The sequence below is a fragment of the Madurella fahalii genome, assembly GCF_045866475.1.
Source record: "Madurella fahalii IFM 68171 DNA, scaffold_2, whole genome shotgun sequence".
In the NCBI taxonomy this organism is placed as follows: domain Eukaryota; kingdom Fungi; phylum Ascomycota; class Sordariomycetes; order Sordariales; genus Madurella; species Madurella fahalii.
In genome coordinates, this window is record NW_027263972.1 from 916,605 (window position 1) to 938,669 (window position 22,065).

At 53.0% G+C, this 22,065-nt stretch overlaps 7 protein-coding genes across 7 annotated transcripts; 3 read left to right on the top strand and 4 right to left on the bottom strand.

Moving 5' to 3' along the window:
* Positions 1-1,065: 1,065 nt before the first annotated feature.
* MFIFM68171_03009 (Clr5 domain-containing protein) lies at positions 1,066-2,604 on the top strand (the record flags this gene model as incomplete). Its single annotated transcript, XM_071058431.1, has 2 exons — positions 1,066-1,226; positions 1,287-2,604. The coding sequence occupies 2 exons, from the start codon at positions 1,066-1,068 to the stop codon at positions 2,602-2,604; spliced, it is 1,479 nt and encodes a 492-aa protein (XP_070914532.1).
* Positions 2,605-5,721: 3,117 nt separating this feature from the next.
* Positions 5,722-7,151, bottom strand: MFIFM68171_03010 (uncharacterized protein; the record flags this gene model as incomplete). Its single annotated transcript, XM_071058432.1, has 3 exons — positions 5,722-5,792; positions 5,868-6,669; positions 6,777-7,151. The coding sequence occupies 3 exons, from the start codon at positions 7,149-7,151 to the stop codon at positions 5,722-5,724; spliced, it is 1,248 nt and encodes a 415-aa protein (XP_070914533.1).
* Positions 7,152-8,775: 1,624 nt separating this feature from the next.
* MFIFM68171_03011 (Short-chain dehydrogenase) lies at positions 8,776-9,915 on the top strand (the record flags this gene model as incomplete). The annotated part of the gene is made up of 3 exons (XM_071058433.1): positions 8,776-9,377; positions 9,449-9,727; positions 9,798-9,915. The coding sequence occupies 3 exons, from the start codon at positions 8,776-8,778 to the stop codon at positions 9,913-9,915; spliced, it is 999 nt and encodes a 332-aa protein (XP_070914534.1).
* A 123-nt stretch (positions 9,916-10,038) lies between these two features.
* MFIFM68171_03012 (uncharacterized protein) lies at positions 10,039-11,705 on the bottom strand (the record flags this gene model as incomplete). Its single annotated transcript, XM_071058434.1, has 4 exons — positions 10,039-10,759; positions 10,841-11,150; positions 11,215-11,325; positions 11,393-11,705. 4 exons carry the CDS (start codon positions 11,703-11,705, stop codon positions 10,039-10,041), a joined length of 1,455 nt encoding a protein of 484 aa, XP_070914535.1.
* A 2,894-nt stretch (positions 11,706-14,599) lies between these two features.
* Positions 14,600-16,487, bottom strand: WHI3_2 (cell cycle RNA binding protein whi3; the record flags this gene model as incomplete). The annotated part of the gene is made up of 3 exons (XM_071058435.1): positions 14,600-14,677; positions 14,730-16,121; positions 16,242-16,487. 3 exons carry the CDS (start codon positions 16,485-16,487, stop codon positions 14,600-14,602), a joined length of 1,716 nt encoding a protein of 571 aa, XP_070914536.1.
* Positions 16,488-16,914: 427 nt separating this feature from the next.
* MFIFM68171_03014 (Homeobox domain-containing protein) lies at positions 16,915-18,003 on the top strand (the record flags this gene model as incomplete). The annotated part of the gene is made up of 1 exon (XM_071058436.1): positions 16,915-18,003. The coding sequence occupies one exon, from the start codon at positions 16,915-16,917 to the stop codon at positions 18,001-18,003; it is 1,089 nt and encodes a 362-aa protein (XP_070914537.1).
* Positions 18,004-20,996: 2,993 nt separating this feature from the next.
* On the bottom strand, positions 20,997-21,794 carry MFIFM68171_03015 (Oxidase ustYa; the record flags this gene model as incomplete). Its single annotated transcript, XM_071058437.1, has 3 exons — positions 20,997-21,385; positions 21,455-21,562; positions 21,620-21,794. 3 exons carry the CDS (start codon positions 21,792-21,794, stop codon positions 20,997-20,999), a joined length of 672 nt encoding a protein of 223 aa, XP_070914538.1.
* Between the last annotated feature and the right edge of the window lie 271 nt (positions 21,795-22,065).

Sequence of the window (22,065 nt, forward strand, 5' to 3'; positions counted from 1 at the left end):
GTTTAGGCTGCAGGGACCCAATTTATAGTGGTGTTGCCTGGCCTGTCTTGTCTATCTTATCTGTCTGGCATTTGACCGTCTTTGCCCCCCCCCTTGTTTTAATAGGTACATAGGTATAAATGTATATTTCTGCACTATTTCACTGTAATCATTAAGATCTCTAAGTCTATGATAAGCTTTTATAAGCTTAGGAGCTTAGGAGAGGTGGTGCTAATATTATAAAAAACAAGGTAGGAAGAATTGAACCCTCTGACTTATATAGGTATCCTTCAATTTGATTTCTAGATATATATGAAGCGGATTAGAGCGCCGGGCTCATAGCTGTCACATATACAGAAACTCAGCAGAGGTAATAGGAAGTGCGTGGAAAGATTGAAGTCAGAGGATCTATCTACTACAGTCGGAGACTGAAGGACTGGCTTAAATATACAGGGAAATAGTCTAAGCGAGCTCACGTGATAATTAAGCTGCTGAGGTCGGCGGTCAAGAGTCGAGCTCCACAAGTGCGATTTCCAGCGCGACAATCGCATCATACAGAGCTCCGTGTACCAAGACGTCATCGGAGATCAGAAGAGCCTGAATTGGCCTCTAATTAGTGGAACTCTATTGTTTGCTTCGAGTCGCTTAACTTAGCTCTCAGACCAAACGTTCAGAATTGTTGTCGTAGTCGCGGCTGCGGCGCGTGATCTTGGTTCAGCGGTTAGGCTTAATTCGGGAAATTTGTGTTACTTGATTAACCCGGAGGTCAAGCGCCGAAGGTGGGACACGAGAGGGTTTGTAGGTTAAGGTACCAATCACTTTAGTATTTACCGTACTCCTGCACTCGAAGACCTCATCTTTTAGCCCGATACAGAATTCCATCGCGACCGTCGTACGAAATCGAGATAGGTGAAAGAGTTTCGAGACGCTGCCCCTAACATCCTCGCCATCTTAGTACGCCCAAGTTCCCAGAGTGCGGTGACACTGTATTCGTGAGGGGCAAGCTCCGGCCCGCCATCGAACACCCCTGGAGACACATCCACACGCACCACGCCGAGAGACATCTGAAGTTATCACAGCGCCGGAATGTCTGCTACCGGTGAGGAAGGCGGTGGCCCACCTAGGACGAAGTGGGCGTCCGAGGAGGATTTCAACCAGCATCGCAACGTTATCACCGAGCTGTACATGAATACAACGCTGCCCGTTCTTATGCACACCATGGAGACACAACACGGTTTCTTTGCGACGTAAGTAGTAGTTCCGGAGACCATGTTGACATAAGCCCGCGCACTCAACAGGGTGTTTAGGCCGAAGATGTACAAGAGGCGTTTCCGAAGCTGGGGCTTATGGAAGCACGATCGCGACAACAGCATCGCTGGCGCCGTCCGACACGGAAGCCAGCCTTATGCTGCTCAAAGCGCATTAACGCTGGTCCGTAGGACTCCCACACCGGAGCCGGGCGACTCCTTCGAGTTGCGAAATGAGGAGATGATGTACCGCGTGATCCGGGATTATTACGATGCCGCCTTTTCGGCGCGGCGTTGGGTATTTCGGAGTGATAGCCCGGGCCAGGCTGGTTTTGAACAAGATCCCCACGCTCACCAACTGGCCGTCGAGAGGACCCGACGGGCGTTCAACGATGGCCAGGAGACCTGGCTGCGCTTCCGGGCTGCCCTGAACCTGCTGGAGCGACCGTCGGCGGGCAGCAACGGCGGCAAGGAGGACGACTTTGCCCAGGGCGTGCGTATGATGCGAGTCGCCTTCGCCGAGCTCTCCACTATCCTCTCGGACTGTGAACCGCCTCTGCTCTTCCTCTGGTTGCTGCAGGTCATGATGATATTCCGCGAGTCACCGGCCCGCGACTTCCGCCCCGTCGAGATGCAGCTGCTCAAGCATCTGCACGATCTCACATCCACCACGGCCGGCCAGCCCCGGCACGCCACCGCCCTGCTCTGGCGCACCCTCTGGTCGGGCGGCCGCGGCATCCCACGCGACCGATACCACCTGCGTATATGCACGGCCATCGCCATCGAGAAGTTCACTCAGTATCTCGGTTTCTCCCACATATGGACCGTCGACTTGAGCAACTTCAGCATCTTCACGCTGCGCGCCGCCGGTGACGGCGATCCAGAGGAGAAGACCACGCGGTACCGCACCCTGTTGCAGCGGCTCGAGGCGCTGGGTGTGTATGACGATCGTCACATCAACGTTCTCTGTTGTTGGGCGAACCACTACTGGCAGCACGGCCGCAAGGAGGGGAACCTGGAGATACTCAGAGAGGGCATTGCCATGCTTACCGGGATCCTGCGAGACCCGAGGAAGGCTCAGGCGCTTGAGAGCTACCCCGGCTCCGGCTTCAATTTGTACTCAATACTGACGAGCATGTACTACAGGCTGGAGCAGTGGGAGCTCGCCGAGTGTTACGTACGCCGCGCAATAGTGTTAGCTGAAATTGAAAGAGCCGAAACGGGCGAGGATGGGGATTTGTTTGAGGGACTCATCAAGCTGGAGATGGTTCTGCGGGCGCAGGGCAAGATCTCTGAGGCCGACGCAGTCCAGGAGGAGCGCAAGAGACTGGTCAAGGAGTCGCTAGAGAGAGTGGGTGAGAAGGAGGATTCTGCGTAAGATCTGGTTAGAATAGCATTGTTGAGCCAAGCTCTGCATCAGGCTGGCGGTATATCCACGTGCGTCCAATCAGCTATCGATGCTTGTTGTAAACACTTGGCGGCTCTGTCAGGAGATCTCTTTGCTACCTAAGGTAAAGCGGTTAGTAAGTAGAGGCCGATGGTTTGATGAGTTGATGGCGGTGAGACTCCTTCGATGCCCAAACGCCAACAGTGTCAGAGAAACAAGCGACACTCGTGAATTCGATATCTAGTATCTATATACGATGTGGTAACTTGTTTACATCACGAGGTGCCATTCCTCTCTTCCGGCGTTCTTTTGCCCCATATTCAGTCCGACCCGTGCCCATCCCATTGCAGGCGCTGCCAACACTGCGGCCTGACATACCATTCAACAATTGGGCTTTCAGTCGTCGCAGGTTACCTGGTAAGATCTGAACTCCCTATTTCCAGCCCAAAGGCAGCCGGTAGTATCTCTATATGCGCTGAATTTCTCCCAGCTATCGCATGTGGGGTCCACGTAAACCGTAACTGAACAGTCGTTGGATTAGCCGTGTATTCGGTGCAGAACATAGCCATCGGCTGAGGAATCAATGAAACGTGAAGCGAACTTACCGCGGCAGCCTTCCGTCAGCTCCGACAACTCCAAGGCACGGATGTCGTCGGGAAGCGGGAAGCAGAGGTTTTGCTCTTTACGGTATCTCATAGTGAGACCTTTGGTGTAGCCGCCGTTTTCGTTGCAGCTAGTAATCCAGGATTGGAAAACCGCTACCGGGGGTTGATACTCTTCATCGACAGGAGCGCTGAGTACGCCAAAGACAAGGGCGAGGGAGGAGACTAGGGCTGTCGTGAAACGCATCGTGGTGGAAGCTGTGAATTCGTGATGGGTGTTGATCGAAGAACTGAGAGTGCTGATGAGCAAAGAACACCCAACATCCAGACGGGCTTAAGCTCCCTCTATATATACCCGTAGGAGCCCAACAGTGGCCCCTGATCCCCACGCGCCACTTAAAGACAAGAATACACGCCTGCTTGACTGCCAAGATACAAATAAGAGAATTAATATCATTCTCACGTCCGCAATTTACGTGCGTACTCTCAGTTAATCAGTTTCGGATGCCTTTTCCGCTCGGGGAGAGCGTGAGGGAATATGACCATCTCATACAACCATTCCAGGCCTAAAACGGGAATCGGTTCGCCAAGAGTCTCTCCCTGTAGCCTAGACAAGAAGTCATACGACGGAGGCCAAGACGACCTCATGCACCTTGAGTTGGCGGACGGCATCTGTGATCCAACTAATCAGATGTACGATCCGGCGGTTGCCGCCGGACACTTCAAGATGCTTAACCCCAAGGGTCACTTCATAAGGCAAGCAGTTAATCAACGTCCCTAACCTCCAACAAGGGTTGCTACTTGGATAATGTCTCCGAGATAGATGACCTGGATTGCCAAGGAAAGTTGCTCTGGATGACTCCGAGATAGGCCTGTGGTCCGAGGAACACGCGAGCAATACACTACCTTAGTCACAGATCTTACCAAGTACTGCGAGTCCCACCGGTTCCGAGAAAATCAACTCAATTACAGGCGGCAAGATCTTTTCCCGCCGGCGGGAGGCTTGATTCATACGGGTAGAATTTCCCCCTTTGGCTACAATGATCATTTGCTGTCAGGAAGCACGCGCCGCCGGCTCCAACAGGCCGAACGAGCAAGCAGCTGTAACGGTAAGTCCGGACGAGTCCGATGACAACTCGAGCTTCGATCGCAGAGCAATAGAAATCCGGAAGTTGATTGGCACTCAGCACGCATGAATGCAAGACAACAGGAGGCGTTGATGGACACAATTCGGCGCCGATGTAGTATGACCCACTGTTCATCTTCAAGTGCCGGAACTGGTCCAATTCATTAGGGCGCCAATCCAGGAACCGGTTAAAGGACCTTGCATTCCCGAAGCTGATTCGCCGACTCGGAACTTGGCAGACTGGTTAGACGACGCCGTCGCTCCCACGAGGCTACGATGAATGCTATCTCCGCCGGTTAAAGGGCCTTGCAGCCCGTTGGTCCCATTCGTCAGACGACTCGGCGCTGGAGCTTGGCAGATTTGGTAGGCATGCCAGTGTTTCTCGTCAACTTGGAAGTTTACGCTCGCCAAACCTTCAATGATCCCCCATGGATGGAACGAGGCATATGAGGACCGCCATGCCCGTCCTGACTTTAAGGATCTTTACGGGATGGGCTTAAACACGCTGCCCAGGCTTAAATTCAGAATGGGATTGCAAAGGTGAGTTTATTGGCAGTGTTAGTTCCTGTCATGATGCCTGTCCTTTGAGAGTTACACTTGGCGAGGAGTCACACGTCTCGACGGCGGACTAGCCCGCGTTCTTGAATTATTACCTACGGTTTCTGGGACAGTGTGTTCACAGCTGACGCGCGTTGCGGTATTTCAATCAAGCACATACATTCTGCCTATCCGTCTTTGATCTCGGCTTCCTAGTCTTTCGGGAGTCTAAGTCCCTGGGAGACGCACATGAACGACGCAAAGACGACGAGCGACAATAATGGCTAGAATCTCGCGGTCAACGGGGGGGCTTGGCATAAGCAACTGAGCACGAAACCCTCAGGACACATCGTAGCCCGGATATGGGCCTGTAACGGTGGCTAAATTCCTTCGGGGATTCAGAGGTTCTTGCTGGTTCTCCTTTACCGACCCCGATCCCAGGTATGCAAATGCCTACTGCCTATGGCTGGGGCGGGTTGGCACAACCCAACAGAGCTTTAAACTAAGATCAGGATACTTGAAAATAGGCGATGAAACGGGGTGACGCAGCTTGAATGAGCAAACTTTTGAAGCTTCTGGGATGGGAATACAACTCATGGGATTAAGGGCTTAATTAAACTAGGGGAATAAGAGCGCCAGTAACAAGATCATTACAAGGAAATGTTTCGCCGAAAGGAGGTAAAAAAAAACAAAACTGAAGCGACTATGACGATCTTGGAAGAGTATAGCCGGGGGAAAGGAACGCAGCCAAGAACCGCGACGAAAATATGACTCAATCAAGAGGCAAGGTTTTCTCAATTCCACCTACTCAGTTTGCCAGCTGCCATTTTCCGTTCCCATAATTTATTTTTCAGTCGTCCGCCTAACCTCATACTCATCCGGCAGTTTACAACCATAGCCCTTCTTAATGCCCACTTGATAGTTGATACAACCATACGTTAGCGCTGTCCCCTCTCTGCCTTGGACATCGTGTACCAGGGAAAGCTTACTGAACATAATGTAGCAGAAGTTGAGGATCACCGGGGCCCAGGTGGCGAGAGCGACGACCTGACCGAAACCCCATTCGTTGGACGAATCGGAATCCCCGGCGACCTCGATGATGCGTGCGCGCATTGCCGTGAACAGTCCGAGGAAGAACCACATGACAAGACAGGCGAGAATGGAGATGATGACTTGCGAGATGGTGATGTCCTTTTTATCCTTTGCCGCATCCGGGTCCGATGTCCGACACTTGCGGTAGAGGATATAGAGAATCCAAAGGGCACCCAGGCCGGCGCTCACCACGGCAAAGATTCTCACCGCCTCAAGGGGGCCGTCTCCAATGACCTGACAGTACAGCTCGAACGGGTGGCCGATGGTTCCAGACTGGAAGGCCTCCCTGCTGGGATCCGTCGTTCTGCCGAGGTTGACGACGGCGAGCATGAGGACCCATACGGCGAAGAGGACACCCCGCAGCAGCGGCTTGGGCCCCTTGCTGTCGCCGCCCACGCTGTACAGCAAGGTAGCGGGACACACGGCGAAGACGGTGACCAGCACGGCCGTGACGACCTCGTATGTGGTGACTGAGTAGTCATCTTCGATGGCGCGGAGGATGGAGTTGAGTGACGCGCAGATGATGGCGATAGCGAAGATGAAGACGCTCTGCACAAGGTCGCCGACCGTGGCGAGGAAAGGCATCATGATGAGCCTCGACAGCCCCGATGTTCCCTTCCAGATGCGGAAGCGGCGCGCCAGCAGGACAACCAGGTATAAGGTTACGAGGATGGCCTCGATGTAGTACGACGAGAAGACCTGGGGTGATGGAATCGGTCAGTGACTCCTTGGTACTAATCCGTGGCACAGCTCAGCTGTTTGGCAACTTGAGTTAACATGTTCGGGGTGGTAGTTCTACTACTTACGCCGATGCCGGCGAGGTCACTATTCCCGGTCCAGCCCAGAGACCTGCACACGGAAGCTCCGCAGAAGTTGACTGCCGGGGCGATGACGGCTTCGTAAAACTGTTGGTAGGCTACATCGCCCGCGATACCTGCTTCTCGCTCCGTATCGGCGAACCACTGAAGCAGTGCGCCGTTCGAGAAAGCGCGCTCATCCACGCCGAAGAGAATCCGGAGGTACTCAGCAGTCACTGCGAGGCCTGGGCCCCGGTAGGTTTCGGCCTCGACCTGCTCCGCGGAAGACATCCATGTCGCGAAGAACTCCCCGGCCAGTTTGCAACTGGCCGAGTCGCCAGAGTCGGTCGGCCACCGGGGATCACTGGGAAGAGAAAGGTCCATCGGGCCAGTCTTGAATTGTGGACGTACTAAGTATGGAAAGGAGTGTTCTGGTTTGGAATCGGTGCGGTGATGATTGGGATAGTACGGGAAACGGCGGGCGCGGCAAGGCCACAACTCGTTCCTCGTTCTTTAAATCACTGGGCAAGTCCTCATTTTCATTCCCGTCTAACGCGGCTCTCACAACACAGCATTGCAGATGCGGCTCACCTCGCCGACGTCCTTCAACATCCCCGAACACCAATAAAAAAGCAGCCACAAGACTTCGTGATGGCCGGATGGACAGTAAACGGGCCTTGGCGTCGTCAGGTATTGGTCGTTACCCCGGACCCCAGTTGGGCTTCGGAATCGACCAGATTCCTGATTGGGTCGTGCGGCCGCGAGGTGTCCTGGAGCTGAAGGGCATCAATTCACGGCACTTCATGCTCGAGGGAACTTAGGGGACCCTTTAACAAGGCTGTGGGGGACATTGAGGTCCCCTGCATGCACGGCAGCTTGCCTACCATTTGCTGGTGGTGATGCTGGTCATGGGTACAGTAGGCGGATAATGAGGGGCTTGTTACCTGATTGGGGAGCTGATCGACGCCCAACATCAGCTGAAGAGGACAAGGCTGCTGCATTCTCCCCCCAAAGTTAATATATTCCAGCGCGGCCAGGGGTGGTTGTTTGTGGCGCTCATACTTTTTTCTCTCAGGTTCTAACAGTGGACCCTCGCCGCGCTAGCATCTATGGATCCTGACGGGAAGATGCTGGAAGGTAAGGTCGGGCAAGTACGGTGCTTTATTTATCGTCGTATCGGCCGGGGTACGACACCGTAGTTTCCAGCGCCAGAAGGTATCGAGCCTCGAGCCGGCAATAACAGTCCCCATTTCCCCGTCGGAGTAGGTGGAATGGCATTTTCGGCCATGCTACTATACTGTGCATTGCCATGTGTGGTATTGCAACGCGGAGGGGGATCTGCATCCTGTTTGTCATCAGGCTGCTTGACATGTATACGAATTGCTAGCAATCACTCCATCAATCGACATAATAACTGTGGGGCGCTAGGGCGGTTGCTGTTATCCCCGGGCCGAGTTGGGTGGGGGGGGGGGGAGCCGCCAAGAGAAGAAGAAGCAGCGCGAAGCGAAGGGAGACCGAGATATGTAATCCTCGGACCCTTGAGCGCTGCCTCCCGATTAGGCAAGCTCTCTCTGGTTGGCTGATCTGCCGCGGGTGATGCTCCCATGTCAGCATCCCCCTGGCCCACATGTTGCGTGTTCGATAGCAGGTGACGAAATCGCCCTATCGACGCCATCGGGCGCCTTAAGCTGGCCGTGAGATCTGATGATGTGAAATGCTCCGCGCCAGACTGTGGCTCCCTCGGACTTAGGCGAGCTAAAAACCGGAGCGTTGGTCCGAGGAAGCGGTCAGACGGGGTTAGAGCGTAGAGCGTATTCGGAACAGTTCCATGGAAAGAACACGACTGCTTGAGGCTCGTAGACGTATAAATGGTGTCGATGCCTTTGCTCTCTAGAGTAGTTTCCTTTGTACTCAACATTCCACTCACGCCTCCAAGCACAATACTCGCATCTAGTAGTTACTAATAGCACTTGGCTCCCCATTACCACCGCTTTTCCATACCACCAAAATGGCGCGCGGATACGTCAAGATCGAAGAGCAAAAGCACAACCTCCCCCTCGTCGCGACCCGCGATACCTGCGCCGGGCGGACATACATCGTCACCGGCGCCAACGTGGGCCTGGGCTTTGAGGCAGCGAAGCACTTCGCCGCGCTGGGCGCAGCAAAGGTCATCCTGGCCGTGCGCAACCTCAGCGCCGGCGAGACGGCCAAGGCAGAAATTGAGACTTCGACGGGCGTGGCACCGGGGGTTGTCGAGGCATGGCCGCTCGACCTAGCCAGCTACGCCAGTGTCAAGGCCTTCGCCAAGCGCGCGGCCACCGAACTAGAGCGCATCGATGGCCTGGTTGAGAACGCGGCCATTGCGCCCTCCAAGCGAGAGCTGGCCGAGGGCCACATCACGACCGTCACCGTCAACGTGCTGAGCACGTTCCTGTTGGCGACCTTGATGCTCCCTGTGATGAGGGAGAAGGCGAAGAAGATTGGGACCCTGCCTAGGCTATCTATCGTAACCAGCAGGATTGGCTTTGAGGTGGAGGAAGAAGACTGGGAGAAGATCAAGCATGACCCGCTGGTGGGAATGGACGATGAGCAGTTGGAGGTGGTGAAAACGTCAGTATTCTTGATCCACGGTCCCGAGTTGATCCGATGGCACGGCCAAGCCTAATTAACACACGGAACAGTTACGCCCTCTCCAAACTCACCGAAACTATGGCCGTCAAGCACCTCGCGGGCAACCTCCTGCCTGTGGATAAAGCGGGCGTCATCGTCAACTTGATTTGCCCCGGCTTCTGCGTCACCAAACTGATTCGCTACCTCCCCCCTGACATGCACGACCAGCTCAGCCAGCAACATGTGCTGTACGGGCGCACGGCCGAGGATGGGAGCCGCACCCTGGTGCATGGCGCTGTGGCCGGGAAAGAGACCCATGGGCTGTTGCTGCATTCGTGCGAGATCGGAGAGTAAGTACCTTAGCAACCCCGTATTCATCCTAACAGAAGAGCTCCTTGACTGACGAAATGTGATTCACAGAGCCGATGTGCCGAGCTGGGCAAACGACGATAAGGAGTCTCAGAAACGGGCCTGGGATGTCATTGCTGCCGAGCTGGAGACTGTCGAGCCTGGCTGTGTGAGCAAGATGCTGCAGTAGCTCGGTTTATGTCGAGGCATCTAGAACCCCAGCACCCCTAGTAGTAGGTAGAGTTACACAAAGTCAACAATTGAATCTCTTCTCGCAGATCGTAACCAAAATGCTCCCGTATGCGTCAGAACGTCAGCACCCCGCCAAATTGACCACCCTGTTCCAGTACGCCCTGCCCTTCTTACCATGCATCTCATCGATCCACGGAAACTGCTCCAACCTCTGCGCCACACCCTCCCAACCACCCACTCCAGAGGCCACGTCCAAGCCCAGAGCCCCCAAAATCTCCACCGTGCGCGGGACCAACCATACCTCATCCTCCGCATCGAACACCCCCGTCGCCATGCAAACAAACACCATCCACAGCAGCATCTCTCCCTCGGCCGCGGGCTCATCACCAGTCTGGCGTGCTTCCAAACGGGCCATCGCAACAAGGTGAGGCGGCAGGCTCCAGTTCCCCATGGAGCCGACTGAGAAGCTGAGCAGAAACGCCGCGAGGGCCGCGTAGACAACCCGGTCCGTGGCGCTCGGACATGGGAGGGACCGGGCCTGGACGAGGCGGTAGCCGAGGATGAAGAGCGTGCCGTGCAGATCGCAGCAGTTCACCCTGGGGCGCGGGGGTTTGGACGTCGCCGTGTCGTGAAGGAGTTGGGAGAGCTGGGTTGCGTCGGAGAGGACGGAGGCGAGGTAGGGGGCGAGGGAAGGGAGGGGTGGGGGCGGGGTGCGGTGGGGACGGGCTTGGCCGAGGCGGCGCGGGATCGTCGGGATGCTGTTGTTCCTGAGCAGGGCGGCGATGTCGGCTGCGCGGAAGCGGGTGGGCGTGTCCAGGTAGAGGGCGTGCTCCAGGTCGGATCTGTTTTGGGGATGGGGGTGGTTAGCATCGATGTGTTACGTACGCCCGCGACAGACCCGGGATGGAAGAGTAGGTAGGAACCTTAGTATCTTCTGAACCACGTCAGGTCGGCTCGTCGCTAGCTTGAAGATGCCGCCCCGCAGCTCAGTCATCCGCTGTAGTCCGTTGAGATGCACCAGTCCCTCGCGGTACTGTCCCCGACAGCGCTCGTACATCTCCAGGATGACTACCGCGGCCAGGTTCTCGTCAGAGACGGCGTCGGGTCCGGATAGGCGGGAATTCACTAGGCGGAACGTGTCGCATAGGTGGCTTACTGCCGCACCGGGCGCCTCGGGGTGAGTGCAGAGCTTGTTCAGGACAGTGATGGATACGGCCATGGCTCCATGATAATCTGAGACCACAAGTCAGACTCTACGGACTGGGAAATACGGCCCAAAAGGGAATTGACGGCTTACAAGCTTCGTCTGAAAACATAGGCTGGATCCACCGTGACGGTGGCTCCGTACTGTAGTCGAGAGCGTTTTCCAACCCGCGGATGTAGCGGAGTCCGCTGAGGAATGAAACAGCTATATGGTCATTAGTATCCAGCCACTGGTATCCGGTAGTGGAAACTTGAATTGCTCAGAAGCATGCCTCTGTAGAGATAATTCGTTGCACCCATGTATCGTGGCCAGCTTGGTGGAAAGAATCCGAGCGAGATAATTGACAAACTCTCGCACGCCCGCTGCTGGATCCAGGAAGAAGATGCCGAAGTTTCCCTCGCTTCATTCCCCGTGGATTCCAGACTGTTCGAAGCACGGAAGATTTGGCCTGTGGAGGGCGCGTTGGTGCGAGATCGTCTGGTGAGAGTCTTTCCAACGTTCCGGCCCCGGGCAGCTCGGCTGCGAATTCGCTTCCTACTCGCGCCGTCAATGGCAGTGTTGTTACTAACAAATTCAAACTCCATCTCATACCGTGTGTCGGAAGACGCGAATTGGGAACTGAAAAGTTAGAGGCGAGTTACTCAGGAGGTAAGATAAGGTACCTAGCTAAAGGTGGTATCTTAGCTTTAGGGGGCCTGTTAACTCCGTGAAGTCCGCATACAACAGGGGCTGTGTCGGCCAATCATGCGACACCATAGACCGAAGGATTTTCAAGGAGGGTTGTAGACGGCGTTATCCCGTATACCAATATAACGTTACTCTGAGACGAAACTCAAGCAAGCCACAATCCATTTCCGTTTCTAAGGGTGAGCTGTCGCTGAGCGATGGCTGAGGAACCCGGAGCTCGGGCTGAGACGGGCTGAGCTTGGGCTAAGGTGTATGCGCAAGATCTAGGACACCATCCCCTATTATTCTAGACCTCGGCTAGACTTTCCCGCCTTAGGAGAATCTGACTGCAACCCGTTTGGTGTCGCGCAAATTACACGATTTTCCCTTCTTGTCCTTACTTCATTGTCAGAATATTTACTGTACCCAATCATATAGACATAACCATAGCGGAAGGTAACGTAATCCATATCCTACCTAGTCAGGCACATACTGACTTGGGGAAACTGGCCCCGGAACAGGGCCCCTCTGATCAGAGGGACACATTTACTGGGGTGACGTTCTGGGGGTTAAAAGTCGCAGGGGATCCATTTTATTTTTTTACCATAAGGAGAGCCGTCCTGGCCATTGCTCCTTAGACAAGACAATCAGTCCTAGACTTCTTTCCACACGTATTATATCACGCTCGAAATCGCACTTATGGAGTTCGGCTCTTACCCCCGAGCTCAGCAGCTCATCACGTGAGCTAGAATTTAACAATCGCTTGTTATCTGACATGAGAGAATTATTAGTAACATGATCTTTGTTAACAAGTAGCTTCAGGTACTTAAGTTTATCCCCATATCCTCCTGTAAAATAATCTCTATAATATTTAGCGAAACATAAGTTAATTTGCACACGAACAGATGGATCAAACGATTATTCATTTCCATAGCTCGCATATAATCAGTCCACCGCCTCGCAACCGCTTAGACGAACATCAACGAGGCTCGTCTCCTGCAGTTGGCTGAACTGTTCACACTGAGTGGATGAGACAGGTTGGGTTTCTTATATAAGAGCGAGCCCTACATGATCGCGACTGAGACTTTGGGCTACTTAACAAACTACCAGCAGCGGCAACTGCGCAAAGCCTAACCGTTTTGTCACTTTATCACTTCTCACGCTTCATACAGCAATGTACGGTTCGATCTCCCGCAGTTTTATAAGCCGACGTCTTCCATATCAATTGGCATGCCAGCGCCATACAACCGTGTTCTCGTCCCAAACTACACCCTACTCGGTAATGCCGTCAACACGCGCTCTTTATAAGTATATCGATGACATAGAAAGACTTGAGCGTTACCGCTCTGGAGGATACCTCCCAATTACAATCGGCGATCATCATTATAAGCGCTACTGTATAGTATACAAGCTTGGCTACAGTGCTTACTCAACGACGTAGCTCGCCTATAATAAACGGCAGTCGAAGTATGTTACTATAAAAATGGCTACAGCCGACTCAAACAGTAAAGAGGCCAAGATTCTATCTCAGATCACCAGCCCTACCCACTAAAACGAAGGTAGAGGCAGGACATTGATTCCTCTAGTACTCGATCGCTCTAGTATCCATAGTGAAATGGTGCAGAAACACACATCTACACCCATATACCTATCAAGACGAGGGGGAGGGCAAAGGTGGCCAAATGCCAGACAGACAAGATAAACAAAACAGGCCAGGCGACACCACCACAAATTAGGTCCCTACAGCCTAAACAAAGTCAAAACAACATGCACGGATAAAGCTCCCTCTGGTCAGAGGGAGATCACTTTGCACGCAAAGAAAGCTCGTTAATTGAGCCTGCAACAGGTGTTGAAAGGAGTGCTGAATTGGTTGTCCTGTCTAAGGAGCAATGGTCAGCATGGAACTAGGGGTAAAATGGAGATGCATGCTCGGCATAATGAGGGGTTATTTTGGAGGGGAACTGGGTGAATGTGATGGTGATGAAGCGAGGCCGTTGAGACATGAAATGGAGAGAGCTGTGCCGGCGCCTTGCCTGTCTCGGGTGTTTGCCGCAGGCCAACCTTCGCTGTCTGTGGAATGGAACGGCGCCCGAGGCCTAGGAATTCTAGAACAGGTCTAGGGGAGCTGGGCCATAATCCGGTGCTTCTGGTAGGCTAGCGCTGAGCTGGCAGGGGAACCGTGAGGGCGGCAGAGCCTGGCCATTTATCTTGGATATTACCTTACGTTAAAGTGCTTGACGTTAAAGCAGCCAGCCCTCCTGCATTATTAGACTAGGGCAGCCAGCCAACCCTGTTTTAACGATTGGATTGGATTGCACTAGAAAGGCACGCCTGTAATAAAAAGTAGCTTACAAGAGCTGCGTATTCGAGACAAATATATTGTACAGATGCTGCGGCCCAAAAAAATGTGAACGCTCCTGTTCATGTAGGCCTAACCTACGTGTGAATAATCCGGGAAGCAATTTAGTTGCATTGTATTTGTATCCGCTAACCCCCTGGTATAAGTGTGACACTGCAGAGAGTGAAAAGGCGGCTCAGGAATAGAGCGTTGGTAGGAGGAAAGAAGAGAAAGTATACCTTATTCTGATCCAAATATATAGGAAACTTTGAGCAGAATATATACGAAAGATCCCCTGCAGCTAACAGCGCTCTGACTCTTAGCAGCGTTAAACCTTTATATTTGCGACCCATATGTGACAGCCTTTGCACCGAACATGGTAGCAGTCTGTTATGATGCATGGTCGGTTGTAATGGACTGTATTATCCCCAAAACCACACTGGCAACATTGCCATCGATAATCTCGTTTCAGATTCAACCGCGTGTGGTGCAAATCCGAGGACTGTTCCCCACCCGATACTGGCGCTCCAGTTGTCTCTGACTGCCCGGTTCCTGGCCCCGATGATGTCGTTCTGGCCCCTTCATTCTTTGGTAGGTTGCTGACATGCAGCGTGATACGCTGGGGGTTCTGGTCGGTGGGATGGGCTAGTTGCGGTGGGGTGTTGCTGCCCTGGTACGAGTGCTGCTTGCTAATGGCCTGCGGTTGTGTCGGCTGCTGCGTTGGCGTAGGTTCCGAAGGGTTGTTGGGCAAAATCTCGGCGATCATTCTCACATCGCCCGTGATTAGTTGCCTCTCATCCAATACTCTTTTGGCCTCTAGGGCACCGGCCCGCGACTTGAACGTGAGAATTGCCGATAGGAAACCTAGGTCTTTGGACTGTTCGACTGGAAGCAGCTGTAATCCAACCAGCAGCTCGTTGCACCAGGACAACATCTGGGCAAGCGATTCCTTAGACTGGTTCAAATGCAGGCGTCGGAGTAACAGCGACGTCGTCGATGGAGCATCCAAACCAGGAGACGATAGTGTGCCTAACTCTCCGTATTCGAAGGGGCGCGGCGAATTACCGTCCTCAAAGACAATACCCTCGGATGACTGGCCGTGTCTGCCTAGCCTAACTGTAATGTCCTGGACGACCTCGTCCGCCGAGATGATATATGCCACTTTCCCTTCTACGCTCGCGGCGACAACAAATCCATAGATCTGCTTAGTGGTATAATCAATAACAAGAGAGCCACAGTCCCCACTACTGATAGGATAAGGGAAGGTGGCCGGGTAGAGGTTGGTGAACCTTCTGCTATAGGGGAGGCGCATCAGGGTAGGCCGCCCGTCAAGCAATCCATACATCACGCCGCGCGATGGCGTTACAACAGAGACCGTAAATGTGCCAGTGCTAACGGGCGCAACTATCCGATTTGAGATGCTGCAGAGGTCCAAATAGAAGGTTCTGCCCTTAGGGGTAGGGAGAAGGGCGTAGTCGTGCTCCGGTGAGAAGATCACAAAGCCTTCCGGAGCAGCAGATGGATTGGTTGGACTCTGCGGTGCAACACCGTCCTCGAGCATGTCCCAGCTGCCGGAAGGGCTCTCTTGGGCTGTGCTGTCCGTTATATGATCCGGGTCGAAACGAAGATACGGCGGCGCAGCACTTCCGGCTCTCAACATCCCAGCTCCATAATCCGAATCCGATTCTGACTCCGAGTCCTCGATGCTACTACCGTCCTCTTCCGTATCCTCTTGCGCGCGCGGCATAAATATGTGAGCCGGCGCGAGGAAAAATTCGTCGCCCCCAACCCTCACAATGCAGCTTAGCGTTCCAGCGCAGAAGGGTTCTTCGCCGTTGTCTGTAGCAATGATAGAAAGAAGACGACGGGCTGGGAAGCTGTCCGCCGCGTCCATGTTTTCCACTACAAGCCGCCGTATATCAAACTTCGGGCCCCTGTAGAGCAAGTCTGTGTCGGACTCGGCTCTCTCTTTCCCGGTCAGTGTGATATTCGGTGCCTGTGGCGGCCAGTCCTACTGATCTATCTTCAAGCCTGGGTAATCTCGGAGGAGAGAACCTCGTCTCAATCGTTTAACCGCCGTCTTTCTATGTTTGCAACTTGCTCCCGAGAGCATTACATAGACTTCGCTGGACTCGACGGTCCCGCCTCGGAGGAAAACATCTATGAGGAGCAGAACCGACTGGGGGATCGAATGACACTGAGATACACCTTGGCAGGCTGCCTCGAGGATGTCCCTGAAGGGTTGTTCCCTGGGGTCTTTGATCTCCCAGCAATGTAACCCGTCAGTTAATCCCCGGTGAGTGCCAGCGTATCGCGCCACATCAGTGATGAATGGTGTTTCTCCTCTTCTAAATAATTGCATGGTAACATAGAATAATTGGTTAGCAGGAGGCTCAGCTCAGGTGTAGGTTCCCTCAGATCGAGTCGGAAAAGTTCACCTCTCGGGCCCTCGGGAAATTGCCCACTGCAATGCGGGGCAACGACTCACTGCCACCCCCACTGCAATGCGGGGCAACGACGCACTGCCACCCCCAATTGCCAATCATCGAATAGGCACCCCCGGTCGTACTTTGGGTAGTACAGAGTTATGCGTTGGGCCATTCAAATGGAGAGCTTACAGCCCAATGTAGGACTTGATATAAGGGTGCCTTAATCTCACGTAGGTTATCCGAAAATCTATGCATCGTTCGAGCAGCCAAACTCAAATATAACTGCTACTAACACCTCCGTCCATCGGCAACACCGTTATACCACGTAGTGAAAAACGCCATCCTGTCTGTTTCACCCGGATGGCACCGCTCCCGGCCAGAAATTCTACTGTGGTGATGAGCCAGCTAGACGACATCTGCTCACCAGTTCACTTAGCCACACAAATTCGGATTGCAACTGCCTTCTGGGGAGCAAGCATACAAACCGACTATACACCAACCTCTCTGCAACCATACTTTGAGTACTATACCCAGCAGTGCAAGATAATGTATCACTCCTTCGGAACCAAGCTCCCATTCTCGAGACACGAGGGTATCATTCAGCTGGCCCAGGATATAAAATGCGGATTGACTCGGCAAGAAGTCGTCCAGAACCTGGAAGCTAGATGCCCAGGAATTATACCGAATGCGTGGGTCGACGTAACCGAGACGCTGAACGGGGCTGTGGACCTTGCTGCTCGCCTACTCTTGATGGTTGACGTGGGAAAGCCGGCATCGGACAGAATATGGACCAGGAGAGCATTCCGGCGCTGGGAAGAAAGTACAATATACGACTTTACGTCGAATATCTTCCCAGTACAGAGGTCAAACCGGCACGACGGGATCCAGCTCGACACCGACTTCAACGCTCGCAACCTCGATGCCATCGGTGGGCTCAAAGTCGAGCTCACGAACAACCTACTCGACCACTTAGAGGTAGTTGATATCGAAGGCGAGACGACTATTATGATCTTCCACCATGCTTCCTTTCTCAAGAACCAGAAGCACCCCTATTTTCCAGCCGGTTTTGTCGAAGAGACGCTCCAAACGCTCGCCTTGCTCTTCCCGCAGAACCGGTGGTACAAGGACACTAGAACTTGGTACTATAAACACCTCGCGCCCGTAACACCAGACCTAGATGCTAGCGTCCTGACGTGCGGGCCGTTGACAATGACCAATATCGACGCATACCAGTTCTGGCACGATAGGCTCGTACGGTTAAAGTTGTTGTTTGATCAAGCAAAGCCCAGGACGCTACGCCAGTGGTGGAATGACCGGCGAGAGGGCACGCAGTGGTACGCCCTCTGGGTCGCAGTTGGCTTCACCATCTTCTTTGGTATAGTGCAGAGTATCGAGGGCGCGTTGCAGGTGTATAAGGCATACCATCCCACAGGGGGTCAAAGCGGTTGATCCCTGGAGATAACAGTGTCGCTTCCCTTAGTAATGTCTGTCGTGGGCCATATTTACCTCCTGCCATGGTTTAGTACGCGATTTGTCCCCCAAGCGTCAGCTCATTAGTACGGTTTGTTTTATTCGATCATAATGAAGACTAAGTTCGAATCCAAGAGCACGATTCTTTCTCACATATCATCCACTCCCTGGCCAATGTTGAGAAATTTCCAAACCGAGTAACGCTCACTCCGTTTCCCACCCCTAGGCCCGGGTAATCTATCAGAGGCGGAAAGCTGCCTGAGCAAGGTGTTTAACGTGATACCTATCTATTGAAACAATATCTTGAGCCAAAGCATCCAATGGAATATCAGTCTTACACAAAAGTAAGGGGCTTGGGGGTTGTGCAATTAGCAGTTTTATAAGCGTCCAAGGCGCCATGAGCGCAGAGGCTCGAGACCTCTATGTATTCTATCTTCGAAATTGCTTTATGCCTTGGAAAGTTCATCCTGCTAGTGGCAAACAATCGAGGTAACAGTGAACAGAAACGATGGCTTAACACTCCGTCCTACGGAATCCACACGCAGACTATGGATTAGGCAGGGTATGACGGTGGTTATTGTACAAAGGGGCTACGCAATAAGTCATACAACATGCTATCTTAAAATAGATCAGCTCAAATTGAGTCGGTCATGATGGGCAACGGCGAGAATAGTGGTGGCGGTGTTGGTTTCCAGTGACCCCATTTTCGGGATGAGCAGCTCTGAAGTACTCCTGTGTAACTCTCTAGCGATGGGGGAGTGCAGTGTCGAGTAGGGTGGTTTTTTTAGCCTTCTATTAGCAGCGATGTGTCGTATTTTGACACCCAAAACCACGTACGAGATGTAATGAGTACCTGCGAACAGAGCGTTAGGTAGGTGCGGTCAGTGGCACAATAACCGCATAATTCCAAAGCAAGAGCACAGTGCTATGTAGCTAGCGCTTTAGTATGATTAGTGCTAGTGGGTAATATAGATAGTTGTGAAAGATGCTGTTGAGCCTTGAAATGACTAATGCCTTGTGTAGATTTGGATGCTTGATACAGATGCCGGTAATATACACACTACATTGGGCCAACTTGTTAGATTCACTAACAACGATTATTAGTCTGTCTCCGAGGTTCCATGATTTCATGCGACGGCCTTTCACTTGTAACTGCTGCCTTCCTTGAGGGGTCTAACCCTATACCTCAGCGCATGGGGTATAGCCCGCGCTGCATATAAGAAAGGGTTTTGTACTCCATCTTGCGGCTTGTGATGAGGATATCATTTGGAGATGATTGGATGGGGTTATATGAATGTGTGACGATCGAACTGTAGGTTACTGTAGGCCGCACGTCAAATGCGCCAATGTCGTTATATAATCGGTAAGGCATATCTTTATCAAGTAGCGAATTGTGCAACAGTGGGAGTCGAAAGGAAGCAAGGGTAGTATAATCCCCGAGGATACGCCGAAGGACCTCAGAGAATAATAGTCTCAGATAAAAGTATTGTGATTGCGCCGCCTCTGGAGGATCATAACAAGTAAGAAGTCTTGCTCATCGTACTCCACCCACATTCGATGCTAGGGGGTATCGACGCTTCCGAAATAAAGGATGTGGAATAGCAAGGTAGTTAAGTACCTATCATTATTATTCTTCCTGCTCCGTTATACTGAGTTGGGGAAAACTGCCCCCAGAGGGACACACTTGCTAGGATGACGCCCCGGGGCTGGAACTTGCCGTGGGCCCATTTTTCTTTTGCACCATAAGTAGGGCCGTCCTGGCCGTTGCTCCTTAGACAGGACAATTGTCGCGCTGGAAACCGCACTTGTGGAGCTCGGCTCTCACCGCCGAGCTCAGCAGCTCATCACGTGAGCTCGCCCAGACCATTTCCTTTGTGTATTTAAGCCAGTTCTTCAGTCTCCTTCTGCAGTAGATAGATCTTCAGAGACTTCAACCTTTCCACGCACTTCCCACGACCTCTGCTGAGCTCCCGTGCGCGTGACAACAATTAATTCAGTACTCTTTTTCACACCTGTTGCAGGCTCAATTGACGAGCTTTCTTTGCGTGCAAAGTGATCTCCCTCTGACCAGAGGGAGCTTTATTCGCACATGTTGTTTTGACCTTGTTTAGGCTGCAGGGACCCGATTTGTGGTGGTGTCGCCTGGCCTGTCTTGTCTATCTTGCCTGTCTGACATTTGGCCACCTTTGCCCTCCCCCTTGTTTTGGTGGGTATATGGGTGTAGATGTGTGTTTCTGCACCATTTCACCATCCAAATCCACTATCTATTTTACCAGGAATGCTTCGGGAAACCGTGCCACTCCACCCAAGCTATCATTGTTAAAAGCTATGCTATAGGCAGAACGCGGGTGAGATCCAACGATTCCGCCAGCTCAGCCACGTCCCTCTCTTCGCTCTCGTTAAGAAAGAAGTCACGCGTAGCCATGATGTTGGGGATTCCTGTTACATTGGTGGACTTCGCCGTCCGACCCAGTCCAAGGGCGAGGCGATCTCAGCTCAGCCCGACTTCAGGAGGTGTGACGCGGGATGACGAGGAGGAGGAAGAGGAGGGGGGCGGCGGTGATAATAATAACGAGGATGGTCTTTCCGAAGAAATACACAACGGAGATGAGGACTATGAGCCCCTTTCTCCTCAGGACAGACTCCAGCTGAGCGAGGCGGGTTCGAACGTTGTGGTGCGCGTACGCAGAGTTCGGTTTCAGGGCTGGAGGGACAATTAACTGCGGTCTTGCTCATCACTACCACGTACACCATTTCGCGGGTCTGACTCACCCGATACATCTCAATCAACGCACAGGACACTTTCTCATAATACGGGAACTGTAGGACGGAAGCAAATTCCACGAGTTTAGCAGTTGCTTCTATCCTCTGCCCTCCTCAGCACTATCTTTAGCCTCGCCGTCCTCCGCCACTAGTTCTAGCCGTCGAGCGAGGCTGCAACTATTTGCCGATAAGCGACAAATCAGGGGCCGTCAAATCCACCGCTCATCGTCCGCCCGGTTTCTCTCTAGATGCTCCAAGACCTGGCCATAGTCCCTGCAGACATGCTTCGCATCCCAGCCGTCGCTGCCCGTGACGTTGGGCGGGAACGTGGTATGCTGTCCCTCCAGGGCCACGTCCCCGCAGCACATGATGCTCTGTCGGAGATACTCGAAGCAATGGCTCAGATGCCATGCACCCTCTGCCGGTAGCTTGTCGAGCTGGTTCGAGGTGTATGCCGCCACCACCTCGACCATCGAGTGCAAGCAGTGGAGCTGGTGGGTTACCGAGGTCGTGAATGTCGACTCGGGGTAGAACTGGAGCCGGTTGGGGAGGTTGTTGTACTCTTTGGTGTTGTTAATTCGGACGTATCCTAGTCCTCCTGGTTGACGGGAGGTCGTTCACCAGTGGTTAATTAGAGCGAAATCAAGATTCGGAGCGGAGAACGGACTAGGGACAATGCTCAGCCAGCTTGACCTCACAGCCTCTGTAAAGAACTCGGACCCTTGCTCGGGAATGAACATAGGGTCGGGCACGAATGTTTTGATCTGCTGCGGTACTAATTGGACGGTTGTCAGTCAAGCCACTCGGCAAGGAATGCAAGACTGCTGCTCACTCGTTGGTGCAAATCCTGTTATGTCGCCACCAATCTCAAACGAAGGAGATTTCTGCCACTGCCGGTCCATCACGAGCCCCAGAATGACCAGCAAAAGAACTGTATCCAGTAGTGACCGTATCGATGTTAGCGCGGAGCAGACGGTCTCCCGTCTCGATGCCCTCCTCTCTGCCATCCCTGGGTCTCTGGCGGAGATGTCGCTAAATGCCTTTTCTTCATCGAATCCAAGCAGAGAATCATTTGAATTGGCCGTCGAATCATTGTGATCTTCCGTACAAATGTCTGTGTGAACCCGAAGCTCGGAATATCGAGGTGATGGCAGAGACTGCATCATGGCGGTGCGTTGGGGATTGGAATTTGGATTAGGTCTTAAAGATTCTAATCAGATGATTTAGAACGTACGAAGCACAAAAAATCAAAGGAATTGGAAGTTGCCCTCCCGCCCG